Genomic DNA, 23,061 nt, shown 5'->3' on the forward strand with positions numbered 1-23,061 from the left:
TCGAATGTGAATTATTCACGGACGGGTCGTCCTTTAATTGCCAGGTCGGTGGTCGAAGTGTCGTTGAGCGAGACGCTGCACCCAAAGTGGCTCCACCCATCTGTCATTTGTACATTATTCTCCAGCAGAGGGTTTTGCCACTGTCTGAACAATGGGAGAATATAGTCTCTGGTCAGGGGACCCTGCTGGCACTCATCTCCTGTCATCTTATTGCATCACGCCTTGTTGATTGCACATTCATTAAAAAGGGCCTCTATCTAAAAGTGTTTTCTGATGGGGTGCCCTTCCTTTATTATTCGTCTCTCTTTCATTAGCGGACGCTTGGCATTTAGTGTTGTGTGAAAAGAAAAAAACAGCGCGACACTGACGCGGTGCCGGAGCACACAAAGGCCGAGCGTGATTACATGGATGTAACGAGAAGGGAGCGGGATTCCATGCACGGGGCCGTCCAGAGACGGCGGTTGAAGGATTTAAGAGCAGATTAAAGCCCTTGGAGGTCAGTGTTGTTCCAGATGCTGGGATAAGGACAGGAGGGAGCTGTGAATTTCAATATAAATGTAAAACAGTCCGGGAGGCACAAACCACGGCGTCTTTTTATTCCGAGGCACTTCAAGACGAGCACATGCAGACAGACCCTCTCGGAACAGGATCCGTCTCACTCGCTCGGCCTGTTGACGTTTACTTCGCCGTCTCAACAGGCCCTTGTAATGTATCGGCTTGGCTTCAGTTCGAGTGCTGCTGAAGGCCGACCTTAAAAACACGGCTAAAATGAGTCGTGGAATTTTTTGCGTCGTCGTAGCCCGACTGGATTTTTGTGCGATTATCCCGTGTAGTTGTTTTTTTCAAATAGCTTTACTGATTAAATAATAGACATCATCAAGACGTAAGCTTCTTTGTCTTTGCAATGTGTCCGTCCAGTCCGTGATTTTGTGGTTTTTGTGCTCGTTTACGGTTTGAAACATGAGCGAAGTGGCTATTACATTCCTTCACAAATAATTAATGTCCTCTGTATTGACTGATGTAAAAAGGACTTGACATTGAAGATGTAGCTCATCTGGCTCGTTTACCAGGTTATTGGCAAAACCAATCATCTGCTGGGTGTGCAACGTGATGATTACCATATTCATATTGTGCTCGTTGTCATGTGATGGCAACCAGTCCGGTGCCGCTGTAGCTCTGATGAAGTGATCCCAAACGTCCGACTCGGTTCCCTTCAGCTCGGTGTTCAAACAAAGGAACGCAGCGACTGGACGAGGGCTGCAACAACGAATCAACGAAATCAATAAAAAAATATTTTTCAAATAGTTGCCAACGAATTTCATTATCAATTCGTTGTGTCGCGCGATTTTTACGACACCCAATAACGGGAGAAATGTAAACGACGGCGTCGAAAAACAATCTTCTGGCCAATGTGGCCGACGTCTTCGCTTCAAATATTTTGACCTCATGGGAACCTTGTCCATCAGCTTTGAGTGTGTGAGCATCATTTCAGATGTGTACACAAAAACTAAACGCTCAAGTCTTCTGTTTGTTGCAAAGAAATAATGGAAATCTTGAAGAGTGATTTTTTTTGTTTTAAAGTTGTTTTTTTAAATCATCCCTTTGACCAAAGTGTTTGGTGCCGACCATGAGCCTTCAGTCCACATCGGCCCCATGTGACTCAGGCTGCAGGGCCTCCTACGTCCTGGTATTTCAGGCTTCGCTTGTGGGTGACAAGTAGGAACTGTCAGCTTTGGTCTATACATTTAGAAACGACTGACTGTCACACACACACACACACACACACACACAGTCATTTCTGCCGTCCATATAGTACCTTCTTCACGTCTTGATCAGGACATTTTGCCATTTTTTTGCATTCATTAGTTCTCTTTATTTTCTTGAAGTGTATATATTATATATTTATTTATTCTTATTATTTTATTTATCGGTATTTACACAACATGCACTTTATTTTCCAACCATTTCCCTTGGAATGGAAATAAAGATCGCAGAAGTAAGAAAGATGCTCAACGTTCTCTTTTTAAATCTATGCTTAAAGACGTTTAAACAAAATATTGTGTTTCTAAAATCAGTCGGAGGCAGTTTTTAAGTTCTGGACCCAGGTCACATGCTTTTATCACGGACTTGCATTAACGTCTCTTAAAACTCCTTATTGCTACTCAGTGGTTCATGACGAGATTTGTTTGAGAGAGTTATATAACTTACTTGTGGATGGTTTTCTATAAGCTGGGAAAAAAATGTTAGGCAGGTGCAAGGAACGAAGGAACTTTTTCTTCTATTAAAGTAAAAACAAAATCAGTAAAATTGTATTGTAACATGAAATCTGGCCACTAGTGGCAGCGCTGGGCATATTAAATACTTTTTGTTGCTTCTTGTCCATATTTTCCACTCACCTTTGTCCAGTTTAGTATTTTCCATTTTTTCCCCCAGAATTTTCTGAGCTACTCTGTGACTGAAATGTTTGATTATGAAGTTCCTGATCATGTTTACATGTCAATGTACACCTACCAATAACCACCAGTGTAATATGGGATGTGTTTTCGAGAAGGTCACCTGTCTGTTCCTCTATCCTTTGATATTCTAACGTTTTCCATCCATTCTTTTTCTGCAGTTCTGGACATGGCTCGTCATGTGCCCTTGTATCGGGCGCTGCTGGAGCTGCTTCGGGCCATTTCCACCTGCACGGCCCTGGTCCCTCTGCTGCTGCCTCTCTCCGGAGACCCGGGACAGGAGCAGGAGGAAGAGGAGGAGGATGAAGAACACTCTGAGGGACAGACCTCCGTCGGGATGCTGCTGGCTAAGATGAAGACGTGCGTGGACACGTACACCAATCGCCTCAGGTGAGATGGCCGAAATGCAAATAACTTAAAGGTGATTAATGGAATAACTTCTCTTTTTTACCTGGATATACACCTACACAGACCTATAAATATCTCATCTGTTGGGGTGAAACTTGTCCGATTTAAAAGCTTTGATCCAGACATAGCACGACCGCTCCAGTATCATTCATTGTCCTCTCTGCAATACTGCCGATCTGGGAATCTTTCATCAACAGCCATGGTCAGACTTGGCATTAAAATCGGAGCGGCTGTAGCTCAGTGGGGTAAGGGGATCATCCTGCAACCCCAAGGTTGTCGGTTCGATCCCCGCTCTCCCCATTAGTTGCAAGTCGAAGTGTCCTTGAGCAAGGCACTGAACCCCCAGTTGCTTCCCGGGCGCATCACTGCAGCCCACTGCTCCTTAATAACTAAGGATGGGTTAAATGCAGAGAACTAATTTCCCCTTGTGGATTAATAAAGTATATATCTTATCTTATCTTATCTAAAATGCACCCCAAGAGGCATTAAGGACACACTGCTGTGCAGTCTGAGCTTCTTCTGGAGGTGGTCAGAGAATGTCCACACATGTGTTCTCTGTTTTATTATAACAAGAAAAGGATTTAGTCGTACAGTAAGAATCCAATATCCCAAAGAAAAAGTTTTTTTTTTATTTAAACACATGAATGCTGAAACACACGCTTGTACTCAATCTCACACGAATGGCCAAACGGGGAGATTAATCATTGGGATCATCTCAGCCACTCCCCTGCACTCAAGTAGAAAAGACTGTGGGAACCGACCAATACCAGCTGAAGGGGCTGAGCAATGTGCGTTACCATTCTCCCCGACAGAGATGGCGTGTCAAAGAAATGAACATTGTTAATAGTCCCACCTTGTGAAGATGTCTTAACAAAGATAATCTGTCGTGTCATATTGACCTACAGGAGCAAATGTACATATGGCGAAGCCAGAGAGGAATTTCAATTCAGTGGACCGCTTTGACTCTCGCCCTCACGTCGGGGAGCATTAAACCAAATTAGCATGTGATGTAATCGCCAAAAGAATACTGCGATGTTTGTAGGAAGCTTCGGGCTTTATCTTTGCAATAACTCCCACACGTTGTCAAACGCCACCCTGTTATGTTATGACGGTGGTATATCTGTGTGTACGTTTCAGGTCAAAGAAAGATAAAAGCAAAGGTGTGGTGAAGCCAGATAGCTCGGATCCAGAGCCTGAGGGTCTGACTCTGCTGGTGCCTGACATCCAGAGGACGGCTGAGATCGTCTATGCTGCCACCACCAGCCTCCGGCAGGCCAACCAGGGTATGGAATAAAACACATGCGTCTGACAGCTGATTTAAGCTTCATGCACCGTTTTAATTTATTCAAATCACAGCCTGAAAACACCTGGCTAGCAGCACAAGCTATTTACATCTATTCATTTGAGCTCCTAAAGAGGTTAGCCTAGATGGTATCAACAGTTATATTAGAAGTGGAGATATTTCTTCATTAAAAGAAGAGCAAACAACGACACTGGAGGAATTTACTAGATGGAAAAGATGTCTTCACTCTTCTACCAACGGGTTCATATTAGAGTTTAATTGGCAGATGATTCATCCAATCACCTGCCAAATATCTTCTTCCCTTATCGGACCGTTTCCGATGACTTTTTAGACGTTGCTGCGTAACAAACCATCGGGCGGCTCAGGTTACATTACGTTTTAACATCTGAATTAACTGTTTTATTTCATCTTAATGAAAGATGGCCTGTTTTTGACTGTTTAATTTGATCAGTCAACCCCACAGGTCAGACTGACCTACATGTTGCCTAGAACTCCTAATGGGACGTCTGAGGCTCCTGATGCACTCCTGAGCTCTGCTTTCTGAAAATGCTCCACAACTCCTACTGCTTTTCCTCTAGATCAGTGGTCCCCAAACTAAGGCCCGCGGGCCGGATACGGCCCGCCTCCACATTTGGCCCGGCCCCCTGAACAATACCAGATACGCATTATGATTTGTTTTCAGTCTGGCCACGCAAATCCTAGACTAGCCCCTGTCAAATAGAACGGAATAATGGTGGAAAAGTTAGGTAAGCGAAAAAATTGAAAGGGTTATTAATATTTGGTTATGTGTGGCTTTCTGGAAAACAATACATGTTTACATTTAGGCACCCCTGCGATCGTCACACTTTTTCTGTTACAAACTGACCCCCATCAGAGAAGGGAAAAGTTATGTGGCCCTCACAGGAAAAAGTTTGGGGACCCCTGCTCTAGATGAACAGTCTCTTGCTGAATTATTTTTTTTAAAGGCAGTGAACACATCTTAACTGGTTTAGTAAATGCGATGTAATAGTTAGAGTGAAAAACACCTTTGAGGGCCCTCGTGTCCTGAATGGTTGTGTTTAAGGACACATTCACACTAATCTAAGTCGATATGTAGGGAAAAATGTGTTCAAATGAAAAGGGGTGTGTCAGAAACTAATGGATTTCTGACTGGATGCCTTTAATAAAACAGCTCAATCCATAAAATGTGTGCTGCATGATGAATCACCACACCTCCCCATTACCGTGTTGCAAAACACTACATTATACTAATTACCGCCCATTTCTCCCTGCTCCCTTCAGACAATTTCTGTGTTTCGATCCACATAAACGGCCTTCGAACCCATCATTTATGTAGGGGGGTGCCATTAAGATGTGTGGGTAAATGGATAACGATGAGTGTCACGTCACTTACACATGTAGAAATCCATATGATGAAGGACTTCAGAGTCACAGAGCGCTGTGGTGTGAAGCATGAGGGCCTTGATGGATCTATAATCATTTAATTACTGCTCTCCACTTGTTAGTCACCCAGAGACTTAAACACACACACACTGTTTCTGTGTGTGTTTGACAAAGATGACTTTCTGATGAATAGCCCTGTCGCAGGCTGGTTTTGCAGGATATTCTCGAGGGAATAGGCTCTAAAGCCGATGCTTCACTTCCTCTCGTTTTCACTCTTGTCCTCATGTCTGATTCCCTCCCAAACCCCGCCTCCTTACCAGAGAGGAAGCAGGTGGAGTCTTCGAGGAAGGTGTCATGTCGGCCGAAGCCCCTGTTCATTCTACGCTCTATGGAAGAGAAATACGTGGCTGCGATGAAGAAGCTGCAGTTTGGTGAGTTTGCGTGTTGCCTTTGGTGTGCACGGGATGTGTGCGTGCACATTTACTGTAGAAGTGGTTTCTTTCATCTTATTTCACATTGGTGCTCCTAATGCTGTGTAGCATCAGTGCCTGTTGGTTTTACTTTGGTCTCTCTCTCACTCACACAGCGATCCACACCGTTTATAGCCAGTAATGATGGGTACTTTCTGGGTAACATTCCACTCACTCTGACGACTTCCTCAATCTTAATCTCTTTCCAGACACCTTTGAAATGGTCACGGAGGACGAGGACGGGAAAGTAATGTTCAAGGTCAATTACCACTACATGTCTCAGGTGAAGAACGCCAGCGACACGAACAGCGCGGCCCGATCCCGCCGCCTCGCCCAGGAGGCCGTCACGCTGTCCACCTCTTTGCCCCTGTCCGCCTCTTCCAGCGTCTTCGTCCGCTGTGATGAGGAGAGACTGGACATCATGAAGGTGAAGTACACACCTCCACGTGTTATTTCATGAACGTGTCATAGTATTGGTTGGTGTGTATGGGCCGGTACCCTGTGATTCAAAGAGACCACTACAGGGTTTGTACGGTCATGGAAAACCTGGAAAAGTCATGGAATTTTAAAATGGTCATTTCCAGGCCTGGAAAAGTCATGGAAAAAAACTTAAATCATAAAAGTTTTGAAAAAGTCCTGGACATTTGTTATAATCACATGTTCATTTATGCCGCGTTTGAAATAATTAATATTTTTTTTAAAGAAAGACGCTCAAAATGTAAGCCGGAGTACGCTCTCGATCCGCAAGATTTTCTAAATTGTTCATGTTTATACCGAGATTTCAGTTTGGTCATGGAAATTTGGTTAAAAGTCATGGTGAAGTTCTGGAAATCCATTGGTCAACATGTGTAAGAACCCTGCCACTAGTTTTGAGAACCAAGTGAGACCTATAGATAGAACACTGCGTTACTGCGTTGGGTGTTTCTACCACAAGACTTCTCATGACAGCTCTTACTCACTACCCCGGTGACATTGAATGACGCGCTAATCCCACTAGTTGAATAATGGCAAAGTGTCCTTTGCTAAATGTCAAAATACTCATCTGTTTGGCTCAGTTCCGGCAAAACAACACTCTAAAGAAGTGTGTGTGTGTGTACTATCAACAAAGACCTCGAAGCACTCTCCACAAGCAGAACACTCGTAATATGTCAGCTGTGGTCACAACGTGGGATTATAATAGGAGAAATATTTGCCCATAGAAACCTACCAAAGTGAAGTTTCTCCCTGAATAGCACGGCCTGAGGAGCAGCATCTGCGGCTAATGAGGTGGAAATCTCATGATCTGTGAGGGGTCAGTGCATCGTTGTACCTCCCCTCCCTCCCCCCTCCCCTCCCCTCCTGACATTGGAACTAAAACAACATTGTTGGATTTATTCAACCCTGTCACATAGTTTGTGTCTTCAAATGCTTCCGCTTCTATTTTAGTCAAAAAGATGAAAGACGACGGTGCAACAGAAGTGTTGGGTCTGAATGTTCATGTACAAATTTACATAAGAATCAGGGTAGGAAATGTACATGTTTTTTAGGAGGCAATTTCTGCCCCCATTTTTACAAAGAAATTGGAGGCACTTTTTGAATCTTGTGAAATAAAATGTAACCTTTCTTCAAAAATAAGAAATATACTTATTTATGCTTACAGTATATAAGCAATTGTTGTAAAAATGGCAATAATAAAACTATTAGGCAGTAGTCTATGGATTATAAGTGTTCTTAAATCAGACAATCGCATTCAATTTTATTCTTATTTCTTTGTGGTTATTTATTATTTAAAAAAATTTAACAATTATTAACATTTATAACCTTCTTTCTTTATAATTCTAAATTATATTCATAGATTTTTGTGTGTGTACCTAACTAGTACAGTCAACGCAGATAGGACACGCACAACAAAGAACAAAAATAAAACACTATTAAATTAGCGAAATTATGGGGGCATTTTTTTGCCCCTTTAGCAAAATCGGGGGCAAAATAATATTTCTTCGGGGCAGTTTTTCCCTTTGTCCTCGTGTATTTCCGACGCTCCTTGGGATGCGTGGTGGAGGTGTGGTTCGCGCAGTCGCCTCTCAACGTGAGGTCCACGGGTTTGATTCCCGGGCTGGGCGGCGTGTTCCTCCAGGTTCTCCAGCTTCCTCCCTCAGTCCAAAGCCAATGGATCATTCTCACTGGGCCTGAATGGTTGTCTGTTTATGCGCCATCCCTTTTTGGGGTTGCTCAAAGGCCTTCAATGTGAGGACGCATTCAGAGTGAGTGGAAAACCGCAGCCCCTGTTTCTTTGAATGATGCCAACAAGGCTCTCTAGCAAAAGCACCGGGTTCTACAGCAACACATTAAACCTTTTTGTCGGACTTGAATGCTAATGTTGTATTTCTACCGTTTCGTCTTTATTGTCATGACAGAATATAAGATAATTGTCCCCATGGCTGCTTTCCAGACGTGTAAAATCCTTTTCCAGAGTATTATGAGATCAGATTGATTGCAGAGTCGTAAGCGAGGTGCCAGCTGAGGGGAGGAAGCTGTTCCTGAGCCTGCTGGTCCGAGAACAGAGAGGAGGGGTGAAATGTGTCCCAGTCCTCTGCGATGCATTCAGGTGGACTTTCAGTGTGGAGGGTCTCCAGAGAAGTGGACACCTAGAAACTTAACGCTGGCGACATGCTAAACCTCACTGTGCAAGATTAAGCTTAGTTTATACTCGCCGCAGTGGTTGGTCTTGGACCTTTTTTAATTTTAATTTATGAAAAACTTGGCGATCACGTAACTGTCACGAATAGTTTACTTGATAACGGCTCTACTTGCATGTCTAGGGATTTTTTTAAAATAGGCCAATCGATTAAATGCTTTAGAAACAGGCGGTCTTAAAAATCTTCAATCTGATCAAATATTGTCGAGCCAAATAAAATATTTTACAGGATATTAAACCTTTGTTTTGTTTATAATGCATTTTTACTACTTTACTTTACAGGGCTTGTACAAAGGCAATCAAGTAGTCCATGAATATGAGATGTGAGTTTATGGCTTTTAGCTGGTGACGCCTATAGTCTATGAGAATAGTACAACTTCCACCCGTTGTCTGTTTCGATGCTTCACGTTTCATTTTGTTCGTACGCCCTCTGGTGTCTCAGAGAATAACGCACGCCGCTGAACTCGGAGCTCGCGGAGGCTCGTGCTTTTGGCTTTAAGCGCGAGAATAAACGACGCTTTAGAGGAAAGGACTCGGCTCTCAGCCCTGCGGGGGATGGTGGCGTTCAGTGTGAGGGTTGAGGAGGTGTACTTGTCTCATCTCTGGGTTTAGAATCCAGTGAGACCGAGATAACGGACTTTAAACAAATAGGCGTTACCTTTAGTCCACAGAATGTGTAGCGTGTTTCTGGACCGAGGCTTGCAATGAAATGGTTTTTCATCGTTTGTCCTGGTCAGTAGGATACCTTGCAACAGAGCAACTGCTTTCCACAGAAGGTGAGGGGGTACTGGTAATCAAGTAGGCCCGTGTAGCAGCCTGGAGCTGCGTTCCAGCTCTGATGCTCCTGAACCCGGCGCTGGTCAGCCGGTCCTGGCCTCGGCCTCTTCAGAGCCCGTCTGTGTTTTAGTGTCTCCTAAATGTCTTATTGTATCTTCTAAAGGCTTACTCGCTCTTTTTTTTTCAAGGTTAGACGGACACAGCTCATGAAGACGTTGTTAAGCTGCTTTTATTTTGTTTTATAGTCACATATGTATGCTGGTCCTTCTAACAGCTTTAAGTACTTGTGTTTCTTTGAGTAATGAGCTAATCTCCTTTAGTAAATCGTTTTTTTTGCTTGAAATGCAATGAGGACTGTGTCTATAGCTGGTCTCTCTCTCTCTGTCTGTCTGTCTGTCTGCTAATTTCACCCTTTAGTCTTGTTTATTACATTGTTGTGGCAAAGTCATTTCACCATTTCCACATGATATTGTGTTTGCGCTTTGTTAATACATGAGTATTTGTATCAGTACATCCACTTTCCTTTTAATGAGTGAGTGTGTGTGATATTAAAAAACCTTTTCTGCCTGTTTTTTTCTAAAGCCTTCCTCTTTGTGTTCACAGGTTCTCATCACCGGTCCAGCCGACACCCCATATGCCAACGGCTGCTTTGAGTTTGATGTGTACTTTCCCCAAGACTATCCAAACTCCCCCCCTCTGGTCAACCTGGAGACCACCGGTGGACACAGCGTGCGCTTTAACCCTAACCTCTACAACGATGGAAAAGTGAGTTGAAAAAGGCTTCAAGTCTGTTGATCGATTCAATATAAAAATTGTGCAATACAGTGCAGGATTTAATCTTCTTCTTTTTTTAACCTTTTAAATGTGAGTGGCGCAAGTTGAGTCAAAAAGCGCGTCTTCGTCTCTCTGTGAATGAGGGGCCAGTTAACATTGACGGGAGAATAAATCCGTCCTGTTCATACAAACATGAGCACCACCTACTCCTTTCAGAGACAGTAGCTCGTGCTTTACCTACCATTTCATCTTAGCAGCATTGTGGTGTTAGATTTTAATCTTCATTTTAAACAGAAGGCTTTTTTTTGTGTATGATTTAAAGATTTAATAAAAACATATTTAATTCACGGAAGACCTGAGAGGCAAGTGAGAAACGGAGATTCCGTCGTTTCAATTTCTACGGCCGATCTAAATAGTTTTGCGTGTATGACTCACGAACAGGTGGAAATAAAGGTTTAAATATTTTTTTTTATATGTTCTTTTGCACAATTCAAACAAGACAATAAATATCAGTGTAGGAAGAGACAAAATGCCAAATAAAATGAAAAATGAACAAAATAGACAAAAGAAAGAAAGAAAAGAGTGAAAAATAATGTCATTATATTGTGTCATTATATATATATATATATAACACTTTTAAACACAACTGCATTTGGCAGTAATGCAGCAATGGTAAAGCTACAAGTCTCCACGAGTGAAAACAGCTCAACATTTCTTATATAACAGCTCAAGCAAGAAAGACACGAACACTAATCCATAATTATTATTTTTTTTAAGTGTCTTTCTAATTCCTCTTTTTCAAATTGTATAATCAAAAACACTTTCTAACAGTTATTGTAGTATTCCAAAGTAACTCGACATGCATAGCTGAAACATGTCGTGACAACCCGGGGTTGAGAGAGTTGATCTCCACTCCTCGTATAGTGAGAGGTTCAGGACCGTTACCTGCCTGGGTGTCCATCAAGAACACAATATGGCGTCCAGGTGAACCCAGAGTGGCTGAAGACCTTCCCCGCCACATGTCCAGTTTTGAATGAAACTTGACATTTGGAGGTGGACATACTGTCGGTTTCCTCCAGACGTGTTAGAATATGTATCCCTCTCTCTATGTGGCCCTGGCTTACCTTCCATCCAGGAGTTGGTCAAGCCTCTCTGTTCGCGCCTCATTAGGCAGCTGCTGACAGTCCACATGTTTCAATAGAGGGCCCAGACAGCTGCTCGGATAACTACCTGGGGCTGGGAGGCAGCCCTGATGAGGTAGATGCATATAAGAAGCTTGTCAACAGCTTAGATCTGTGTTAGTTCAGTGATTTGAAGCAGCTTCAAGCTGTTGAACAGATACATCAATAGTGGGAACATCTCTCATGAGCAGACAAAGGGGGTATCAATTGAAGTTGAACAGGAACATAAAGAAACTGCGTCATTTCAAAGCGCGCTATCGATTGCAGTCCAACAAACAGAAGTAAAATCAACTGGTTTTTTTGTTCTGTGTTTATCAGGTATGTTTAAGTATCCTCAACACATGGCATGGGAGACCTGAGGAGAAATGGAACCCGCAGACCTCAAGCTTTTTACAGGTGAGTTGAAGATCCATCATGGCCGAGTGCCGCTGTCTGAATGGATCAACGGGGCCTGTTGTGTGAGTCTTTGTGGTTTATCTCCGCCCTGTCATCGCGCCGCCAGGGGCTCTGTATTAATGGGCTCCGTTTCATCAGCCGACATGAAGGATCCCCTTTTAAAGTTATTGCGCCGCTCTGGCGACGGTGTGCGGGTGTTAATCAAACCAACACAAACGGGTATCACTCAAACCTCGAAGATATGCCCGCCGACACGCATCCGTCATCTTGAAGTCCACGGTTAGTCCACACGCCGTCTGTGTTCAGCCTGGATTTAGCTATGTTTTATGTTCTTATTTGTGCGTTATTGTAAAACAGTTTTTTATTTTAGTTCCCTTTCTTTTAGATTTTGTAGAAAAACCTAACGCACTTAACGTTATGTCATTTTCACTTTGGTTGGAAAGAAGCTTCACTGAGATCTTTTGTGGCACAACTTAATCTTTGAATACGTGTAGAAATGTTACGGCTGACTTTACAAAAGAAGGAGCTTGTGCCTCAAAACCGCAAACGCTTAGACCCTTTTGTGCACAGGTATTTACCATTTCACACCAGAAGCCAATATTTCCTCCCGCTCCATCGCCCTGCATTCCTGCTGTGTATCGGCTCAGTCAATAACAATACAATGCTCTGTTATTTATGCGCGAGGAAATATGTTTACTCGCCTAGTTGTTTTTCGAGATCGATGAACGGTGTTTTTTCAGCCTCGAGTGTCGGCTCTTCTGATCTGTGGAATAGATAATGCGATGCATTGAGGGTTACTGGGTATTCCAGCGCGGTGCACAAACACACGCACGATGACACGCCCATGCCGCTATTGGGGTTGTTCGCCCTGCGCGCGGATGCAATCGAGCATGACGGAGCGCTCCGAAATGTATACCTCCTCCGTTCTTTTATAGTTCCCTCGTTTGCAGGCTTTAGAGTCCATTGATTATCATTCCAGTCAACATGCTGTGGATCAATAATGGAAAATAAGGGGCGGGGGGTGTTTGAATAGGAGTAGATGGGGATCAAGCGGTCATCGACCGAGGTGGATATCGGCGCTACTAAAACCTGGCAATCCAGTTCAAGATGGACAGATCACAACAGTTGAAGGTCATTGATATCCAGCTGATGTTTGTGGTTGGTTATGCCGTGGCTTGGAAAGGGACAGAATGATGCAGGAGGACATCTTTAGTCTCCTTGAGACCGGCTTTAATCGAGCTGTTCATAGAGATATTAAAGGATATTTATAATGGTCCACACTATTCCTGGCTTTTATTAGACTCTCTTCTAAATGTCCAGCATTGTCAAGATTACTTGAAAGGCTTTTACCAATAGATCAGGATTAAACCCCAAGTACTGGGACAGAATGTGGTTTTCATCTCCGCTCCTCTGAAGCCATACCAAGCCATGTTTATATTATATACACTCCCGTTCAAAAGTTTGGGGTCACCCAGACAATTTTGTGTTTTCCACAAAAACTCACACTTTCAATTATCAAATTAATTGCAAATTGTATTTAAAATATAGTCCAGACATTGACGAGGTTAGAATTCAGATTTTTATTCGTAATATTAATTTTGTTCTTCAAACTTGTCGCTCAAAGGAAGGCCAGTTTAAGAGCTTCTCTCACCAGCATAACTGTTTTCAGCTGCGCTCGCATTAAAAGGGTTTTATACCCCTCTGTTAGTCTTCTAAGGCGATAACACAATGTACCATTAGAACACTACAGATGGGCCTCTATACACCTATGAAGAGATTTCATTAAAAACCAGAGAATAGTCATTTACCACATTAACTATGTATAGAGTGTATTTATGATTAATTTAATGTTCTCTTAATTGAAAAAAACAGTGTATTTATTTGAAAAATAAGGACAAACTTTTGAACGTTAGTGTATATCTGTGGGAAGAGTTCACAGTGGGACTCCTGAAACTGTTGCTCACATAATTCTGTTTCTCCCCGACCGCCACTCTGCTGCAGGTGCTCGTGTCGGTGCAGTCCCTCATTCTGGTGGCTGAGCCATACTTCAATGAGCCGGGCTATGAACGTTCCCGCGGGACTCCCAGTGGCACCCAGAGCTCACGGGAATATGACGGCAACATCCGGCAGGCCACCGTCAAATGGGCCATGCTGGAGCAGATGCGCAACCCCTCGCCATGCTTCAAAGAGGTAGGAAGCAGTGGTCTTCTCAAAGTCTTCTTCTTGGATTTAAAAGGTCGCTTCGATACTCATCAACACCCTCCAGATGCAGAAGAGAAAACCTTTTGAGCCAGGTTCACGTCTGAGTCTGCCTCGTCAAAATCAAACTGGATGGAAAGTAAGTTGGTAAATTCTTTCCAGAGCGACATGAACGGACTTGATCTTCAAAGACTACAACGGGTAACTTAAAAGTTGTTATCTGTTCCATGAATTACCTCGAAAAAGCACAACCAGTCTGCTGGATGTGTTTATACTTTCTTCATTCCACAATCAGCCCTCATACTTACACATGCCACAAGACAAAAAGAACCAGAAAAGTAAAGTAGTTAAGTAGTAAAAATCATTTCTCAAGCGTACCAGGAAGAGAATACGACATTCTCATTATGCGTATGATGTACTGCCAATACGGCATCTTGATCGCATCTGGTACGAGCATCCACTTGGCCTAAAGGACGCACTGATTATAATTTGGTCGTCAAAGATCACCGTGACCTTATCAAACACTTTTTATAACTCGTAACTCAAGAAGATATTTGCCGATTATGATGATTTCCCACAAATGTATAAGAATGAAATGATGACGTTTGAAACGGACGGCGTGTAAACTGCAACGTGACGAGTTGGCGGAGCAACGGCAACTCGTGTTTCCCCCCGACTCCGGTCCAGAAACCAAACGAGGAATGAAAAAGCAACCTGTGCGCCCTGAGGGTTGTTGATCCACGCTGTCTGACAATAAATTCCCCTCTTATTAATTCCTCGGTAGATTCCATCGTCTGGAGGTTGGCCTTTCCCTCCCCCCCTCCCTTTCTTCCTCATGTTTTTCATATAGCGTGATCCTTCTAAAGGGTCCGTGGTGAGACGGAGACGGCCGGGGAAGATAACAATCTCTCAACCTGCTCATCCAGAGCAGGTTCACTCAGAAATGTCAAGAAAGAGGAACGAGGAAGAGGAACCTGAGAGAGAGAGGAAGGGGGGTGAGCAGAGCGAGGGAAATGAAAGCGATCCAATCAGCTTGACAGGATTGCATGAGAAAAACATTGACTCTAAAAAAAAAAAAACCTGAACTATGCATAGGTCTGAAGGGACGTTTTGAGGCTCGGAATTGGGTTTACTGCTTTTCTAATTAAACGAGTTATTGAAGCAATCGCAATCCAAATGGCATAAACGACTTGAGTAAAACATGTCATTGTTTCGCTGATCAATATGTAAATTACTTTCTATGAATGAGACATATTTTTTTAGCAAAACAAAATCCCATTCTGAGCTTTATTATTAGTTTTCTGTAGGAAAAAATATTGAGTTAATAGCTAAACAACCGATTCGAGGGTCCAAAGACGGAGGACGGTGTATGCCGTAAAGCCCTCTGAGACAAATCTGATTGGAGGTATTTGGCTATATAAATAGAATTTAATTACGAATGTAATTGATGTGATGTGCACTGTGTTGGATTCATCACATTTTGCCAAGGATTACACAGAACACGGGTTTACGGTCGCACTGCGGAAGGTTCTGAGTATTTGTGAGGTAAATTATTGTTGCGTCTGCAGCCGGTGCTGCTTGTATTTCTGTGGGAATTTGAAGGTGAAATATTCTAAGTATAGTCCTTTGCACAGCAGGCAATGCTGGGTTTGTTTGTTTTGTTTTTGTTTGTTTTGTTTTATATATAAAGCTCTTCGGAACAAGTTTTCAAGCAATTATAGGTTAGGGCACTTATAAAATAGCTGAGACAAAAAGAGACTCAGAGGGAAGGACAAGCCAGCTATGAGTAATGGCTTGCACATAACTTTAAGTCAAATTATACTCTAATTTAATTCAAGTCAAGGTTGTGGCGCTAATTTTATTTCTACATTTTCCTCAAAAGCTTGATGTTTATTTGAAGTAAACTACAAGGAGGGGTCGAGAATATTGTGTCCCAATGTGAACAACCTCAAAGTTCCCTTTGACAGGTAGTGTTGGCGATATGTGTTAACAAGTGCTCATTAAATGAGTCCTACATCCTCACATTGTGTCCTAAGAGCCAAAGGAGCCACGTTTCCAAATCAAATGCGTAGGTCATGTCGTCTTTTTGTTAGTGTGACATAACGCCAGAGCTGTGTAGGAAGTGTTATCTTTATTTCTCTGAATTCATTTTCAGTTTTATTACTTCCAACATTCGTTTTGAAAGTTATACTATTACATTAACACGGCTGCTGACATTTCTGGAAATGATATCTCATATTTTAACATCTGTTATCCACTCAAGGAATGCTAAGTGCTTTGGTAAATTCTATACAGAAGGCGATATAAGTAATCAGACTGAATTGCCATTTAATTTCACTTCATTAATTGTAACTGTCAAGACACTGTGTTCATGTTCGCTGATTTCTGTTTGGGGGGGGGGGATGTTTTGTTTTGCTTTGCCCAACCAGTAGACGGTTGTGATGGAGATGTTAACTCATAATCGTCGTTATTTCTCTTTGACTTATTACAATCTTAACTGCTATCCCTTCTTCATGCATGTCCTCATTTTTGCATCTATTTTTCTGAAGCTTTATTTATTGTATTTGTAGACTAGCGATGTTCTTTATACAACCTCCTGTTCCCAGAAAGTGTAGCCAGCTTTGAAGGGCTTTAAACTGCATTCTCTCTAACGTCCACCAGGGGGCGACTCCTCTGCTCGTATAGAAGTCTATATAAATGACTTTACTTCTCTCTTGATTTATTCCCTCAGTTGCTCCTATGAGCTAAATCTTACCTGAACATGTGGGGGTGGGGAAACCCGTCTTGATGGTCGATACGCGTGGTTAGCAGTTCCGTCTTTCAATCAGAGGATCGGCGGTTCGATTCCCCGCTCACGGTCCTAGTCGACGTGTCCTTGGGCAAGACGCTTAACCCCGAGTTGCTCCCCGTGGCTGTGTCCACGGTGTATGAATGTAACGTGATTGAAAGTCGCTTTGGATAAACGCGTCGGCTCAATGAGATGCAACGTGACATGCACCACGTCTGTAGAGCTCGCCGCGATACGTCTGCATTGTTCCCGTCTACCGTCCCTCCAGGTCTTGAGAGGCCGTCTTCCACTATGACCGCAAATCAATAGTCGTTCAGCCTGTCGGAGAAGATGGCGTGTGAACTGGTTGGCCTCTGTGGTCTTGTAGTCGTCTGATTCCGCCGTCCAGCTTCATCATTAACCTCCATACCGGCCTTTTGGCTTACTTCTGGATGAGTAACAGCAGAGTCCCTAACTCTGTTGCACTTTCCCATCATCTTGACCTCATCCTCTTTGCACGTGGTTTGTGTTGACTGTGGAAGACGCCTCTCTTGGTCAGAGTTAGTCATCTTTCCTTTTCGTTAACTTTTGTCCACCTGACTTCCTCCGTTTCCACTTCATATAAGTCGTAAAGAAGATGTCCTTTTGCTGGTGAGTTCACAATTCAACATAGTTCTGTTGAAACTTTTATGAGCTGTTCATGATCTATGTTGGTAATCTCTAAATGTAATCATTCCCATTTTGGCCCCAGTGGAAAAGGAGGGATAGACTTGTAGCTGTGATTCTCCTCCCTGTAACCAAATACCGTGTAATTTATTTAATGTAATGGCAAAAAATGGCCTCCTCGATTATTCCCTTCAACCAGGTGCTCTTCATAGCCTTTCCACAAAGAAATAATATTAATAATAATACATTACATTTCTATAGCGCTTTTCAAAATACTCAAAGACGCTTTACAACACATAGTTACAATATCCTAAAAGCTATGCAATAAAAATAACTAAAATTACAATAAAAACTAGAACGGGCACTTGGTAGAGCGCATACCTTCGCATATCACAAGATTGGGCATTGAATTATGAACATTTTGGCATTAGTTGCATGCCAATTGGATAGAAATTGACCGCGCTATGGTAAAATAAGATGTTGACCTTTTCATGACCTTGACCTTTGACCCGATTGATCCCAAAATCTAATCAAATGGTCCCCGGATAATAACCAATCATCCCACCAAATTTCCTGCGATTCGGTTTAATACTTTTTGACTTATGCGAATAACACGCACGCATACAAATACACGGCGATCAAAACATTACCTTCCCGCATTTTCAATGCGAAGGTAACAAACGATAAAAGCAAATAAGAATGTAAATACTGCATATTTAGCCATTTGCAGCAAGTTTATTTTTCATTACGACTCAAATGCCTCCACATCGGGGTCCTGTGAGTCCACACTGATGGATCCCACTCATCGAATGTTCATGGAGATCAGATTTGCGTTGTCCGTGTGATAATCCAATGGTCCCACGTGCTATTCAGAGACGACGCTGGAGAATGGAGCACAGGCTTAAACTCTGCAGCAGCGGACTGTCGGGTGACAACGGGTCGCACGTTAAAAGAAATGTGAGAATGTACTGGAATGTAAAAGGATCTTGACGAGCTCCGCATTATGTCGGGCAGATAGCTCGGCACTGGATTGTTCCCCCGAGTCCTCTCCTGTCGCTGCATCATTAATCCGAGCTAGAGAGACGACCCTCATGGGGCTGTCATTGAAGCAAAAAGCACCAACGTCTGTCTGTCATTACAGGAAGCCCGAGTAGTTTTACCTGTAGCTTTGGAAAAGCCGGGTCTCCATCTAGTTGCCGGAGACATGAATGAACTGGCTCTGAGTTTTGCCTGTACTTCCAATAATAATACTTCCCTTTTTGGCCACAGAACAGATCCATGTTATACCTTTAAGAGAAGAGCATGTGTAGAATGTGTTCCATGCGGTTAGCGTACAGTTGGCAATAGACGGATTTAGACCAAATCTCTTGAACTAGTCACTTTCCCATCAGCCTCAGCTGGACTTGTGTTATTACTTAGGCCCGCGAAACAGAATTGTGAAATGTATGTTATACGCAGGTCACGGTTTCAAAGCGATAACGTGAGTAATGTTGTTCCAATGAGATGTGGATCACCTGAGGCCGGGACCCGAGGCCTCGGTCCTCGGACTTTGTAACGGCCGCACGCTTCCCGTCTCGCCCTTGACCCTTCATGTGTCGACCGTTTCCGCATGCACATTCCTCCACTGCTTTCGCCGTTGCCCTTTGAGGTAATGCTGTCCACTCATTATTCCAAAGGTCACTGAGTTTATCTGCCAGGGGCTCTCCATCGGAAAGCCTCGTCTCTGACCGCCCAGATGAGCCGGCTCGTCGTCTGTACGGACACACATGAACCTGTGCACACAGACATGTCTTCTTCTGAAAGGTCTCTTTGCATATCGAGCTTCCTTCCATTTTGTACCCAACGTTAAACTGCTGCCGGCCCTCGCCCCAGGGGACACGCCCCCTTCTAACCCACATGTCTGAACACGTCCAGGCATAAGGACGGGCATTGGCTTCTGTCCAGTGGCGGCTGATGGAATTATTATTTTTTGGTAGAGCCATCCAATCAAGCTCAGTGAACATCCCAGGAGGATTCGATGCAAAGAAAAGTATCAAACACGCATTTCTGATTTGTAGTAAGGGCATCTTATTCATACAATTCAGTATATAAATTCATTTATATATATATATATATATATAATGTAAATATACTATATAAATATAACTATATATTGGAATAAAATATAAATATAATATAATCAATATATATATCATATAATAATATTCAGTATAATATGATATATAAATACCATCTAATGTAAATATACTATATAAATATATTGGAATAAAATATTAATATCCTATAATAAAATCACATATATATCATATAATAATATTCAGTATAATATGATTTACAAATACCATATAATGTAAATATACAATATAAATATAGTATAATAATATATATATATATATTGTATAATATAATCATATATCATAAAATAATATTCAGTATAATATAAATACCATCTAATGTAACATAAATATATTATAATAAAATATACATATCGTATAATATAATCGTAATAATAATATATATATATATATAAATAAATAATCTAATAGAATAGTATTAAGATGCCCCTGTGAACCTTGTTGTTGTGTTTCTTCACCTCCTCCGGTGTCGTCGTCCAGCTGTAGCGACGTTCCCTTTGCCCCATAAGGCTGCTTGAGGAGTTATAATGTGCGTCCTGGTCTTCATGATTTCTGTGTCTTCGTGTTTCCTGCTCCCTAACTGTCCGATCTGGATCCGTCCCCGTTGATTCATAAAGCTAAATATGGCATTAGCACGACGGCATCCAGCTCACCAAACCTTCCAGGTGTACCGGTCCCTCCAGAAGCTTCCTGTGCCGCTCCCCTTTCAGCGTGTTGTCTTCTTAAGTCCGCTTGATCTGGGCCCAGATGTTTTACTTGTAGTTTCTGGGCCCAGAAGTTTTACCTGCAAGTTCTCCTCTCAAAACGGGTCTCGGAGGAGAGATTTTACCGGGTCGGTCTTCTTGGAAGAACGAGACCGCGCACCGCTTTTGGGCCAGATGACTGAATCTATTTTAGGACACCGATGGGCTGAATAGTCTATGACTCATTTATATCTTTAATCAGTACCAGGCTAAACTGCTTCTTAGACCCGCCTCTTCTGGGCCAAAACGATCCGGCCCCAGCTCAGCGGAGACACAACCAGACAGGCGGAGAGGACGTTCAGGACGTGCAGATATTTTACAAATATTACGGGGTATATTCCATATTTCAAAAACATAAATATTGACAATATATGGGCCCTCTATTGGCCAGGCACCACTGGTCGTGTCTCTTCTCATGGGTTGTACGCCGTCTCCAGTACTGGGTCTAACCATGTGGACCACACAGCTGTGACCTTGAAACAGTCCCTCTTATCTGGGGGCGGTCACCCACCTTAAGGAGTGCGGGAGTGGGGGGGTGGAACATTAAATCGGAAGAGATGGGAAGTAGCGACAGGGATGGAATGAAGATGAAGAGAGCCGAGGGAGATGAAGAAGGAAGAGAGAGATTAAAGTGGTCCCCAAACCCTCTGCCTCCCCTCCCCTGGTAGACAGCAAATCAGCCGCCCCGTAATAACTAATCCACTCCCTCCACCAGCGGAGATGCGCCAACAGACGCACGACAGCGCTCGCCGCATACTGATGGCCCGGCCCTGGCGACTGTTGCTAGGAGGGCGGCTGGAGGGGCGGGAAAGCAGAAGCCGGGGACCCGGCTGTAGATGATTGACATCAGGGCCCCGAATGAACAACATGTTAAAACTAAAATATGTTTTGTTCTTTGCTTTTTAGATGGATATTCTTTCTTACAGCAAATAATAATAACGGCGTGGGCGGACACACAGATTCTTGTCTTATATATATATATACAGGACTGTCTCAGAAAATTAGAATATTGTGATAAAGTTCTTTATTTTCTGTAATGCAATTAAAAAAACAAAAATGTCATGCATTCTGGATTCATTACAAATCAACTGAAATATTGCAAGCCTTTTATTCTTTTAATATTGCTGATTATGGCTTACAGCTTAAGAAAACTCTAAAATCCTATCTCATAAAATTTTAATATTTCCTCAGACCAAGTAAAAAAAAGATTTATAACAGCTGAGTGTTTGTCAAGGCTCAGGAAACCCTTGCAGGTGTTTCGAGTTAATTAGACAATTCAAGTGATTTGTTTAATACCCTACTAGTATACTTTTTCATGATATTCTAATATTTAGAGATAGGATATTTGAGTTTTCTTAAGCTGTAAGCCATAATCAGCAATAAATCAGAATAAAAGGCTTGCAATATTTCAGTCGATTTGTAATGAATCCAGAATGCATGACATTTTTGTTTTTTTAATTGCATTACAGAAAATAAAGAACTTCATCACAATATTCTAATTTTCTGAGACAGTCCTGTATATTATATATACAATACCGTTCAAAAGTTTGGGGTCATCCAGACAATTTTGTGTCTTCCATGAAAACTCACTTTTATTTATCAAATGAATTGAAAATTGAATAGAAAATCTAGTCAAGACATTGACAAGGTTAGAAATAATGATTAATATTTGAAGTATTAATTTTGTTCTACAAACTTCAAGCTCAAAGGAAGGCCAGTTGTATAGCTTATATAACCAGCATAACTGTTTTCAGCTGTGCTAACATAATTGCACAAGGGTTTTCTAATCATCCATTAGTCTTCTCAGGCGATTAGCAAACACAATGTACCATTAGAACACTGGAGTGATCGTTGATGGAAATGGGCCTCTATACACCTATGGAGATATTTCATTAGAAACCAGACGTTTCCACCTAGAATAGTCATTTACCACATTAACAATGTATAGTGTGTATTTTTGATTAATGTTATCTTTATTGAAAAAACAGTGCTTTTCTTTGAAAAATAAAGACATTTCTAAGTGACCCCAAACTTTTGAACGGTAGTGTATATATACATATATATATGTGTATATACATGTATATATGTATATATAATCTCCTATACTTGTTGCATTCAGGTTGAACATGGGAATGCTGTTCTTGTTTTATTTATACAGAAACATTCCAGAATGGCAGTCACTTTTCCTTAATCTTTCAGTACCTGGATTTGTGTACCAACAGTTTGTGTGCATGCACTGGTGTGTGTCTGTGGTTGAACACTGGTGTGTGTGTGTGTATCCCTGTGATTGAACACTGTTGTGTGTGTGTTTGCAGGTGATCCACAAACACTTCTACCTGAAGCGAGCAGAGATCATGTCTCAGTGTGAGGAGTGGATCGCGGACATCCAGCAGTACAGCAGCGACAAGAGGGTGGGCCGCACCATGTCCCACCACGCGGCCGCGCTCAAGGTAACGCCAGGAAATGCACCTCAGGCCGCCTCGTGTCAGCTCATAACACACACACACACACACACACACTACAACACAATAACCACCACTGGTGACATTGGCCCTTTTAAAGCTGCTCATTGTCCCCAAAGTAAAAAATGTGTGCGCGCCTCATGATGCCATCAACCTCTAACCCGCTACCTTGAAATGTGGGTTAATCTGCAGCTAAAAATAGCCCCAACAAATGCAGCTGGTCCAGGAAATCGGAGCCTATTGATAAAACAATGTCTTAAAGTTTTA

The 23,061-nt window shown here is 42.4% G+C and overlaps 1 protein-coding gene across 6 annotated transcripts in view; it reads left to right on the forward strand.

Annotated features, from left to right (window-relative positions):
* birc6 (baculoviral IAP repeat containing 6) overlaps positions 1-23,061 on the forward strand; it is a 102,844-nt gene that overhangs the window by 78,478 nt on the left and 1,305 nt on the right. For all 6 annotated transcript variants that reach the window (XM_056435665.1, XM_056435668.1, XM_056435670.1 and 3 more), the window contains exons 65-72: positions 2,615-2,843; positions 3,999-4,144; positions 5,868-5,978; positions 6,227-6,444; positions 10,075-10,236; positions 11,745-11,822; positions 13,824-14,012; positions 22,648-22,782. In XM_056435665.1, coding sequence (XP_056291640.1) covers positions 2,615-2,843; positions 3,999-4,144; positions 5,868-5,978; positions 6,227-6,444; positions 10,075-10,236; positions 11,745-11,822; positions 13,824-14,012; positions 22,648-22,782 — 1,268 coding nt within the window. The remainder of the gene's footprint in view (positions 1-2,614; positions 2,844-3,998; positions 4,145-5,867; positions 5,979-6,226; positions 6,445-10,074; positions 10,237-11,744; positions 11,823-13,823; positions 14,013-22,647; positions 22,783-23,061) is intronic.

This window comes from Pseudoliparis swirei, chromosome 17 (assembly GCF_029220125.1).
Source record: "Pseudoliparis swirei isolate HS2019 ecotype Mariana Trench chromosome 17, NWPU_hadal_v1, whole genome shotgun sequence".
Classification (NCBI taxonomy): Eukaryota; Metazoa; Chordata; class Actinopteri; order Perciformes; family Liparidae; genus Pseudoliparis; species Pseudoliparis swirei.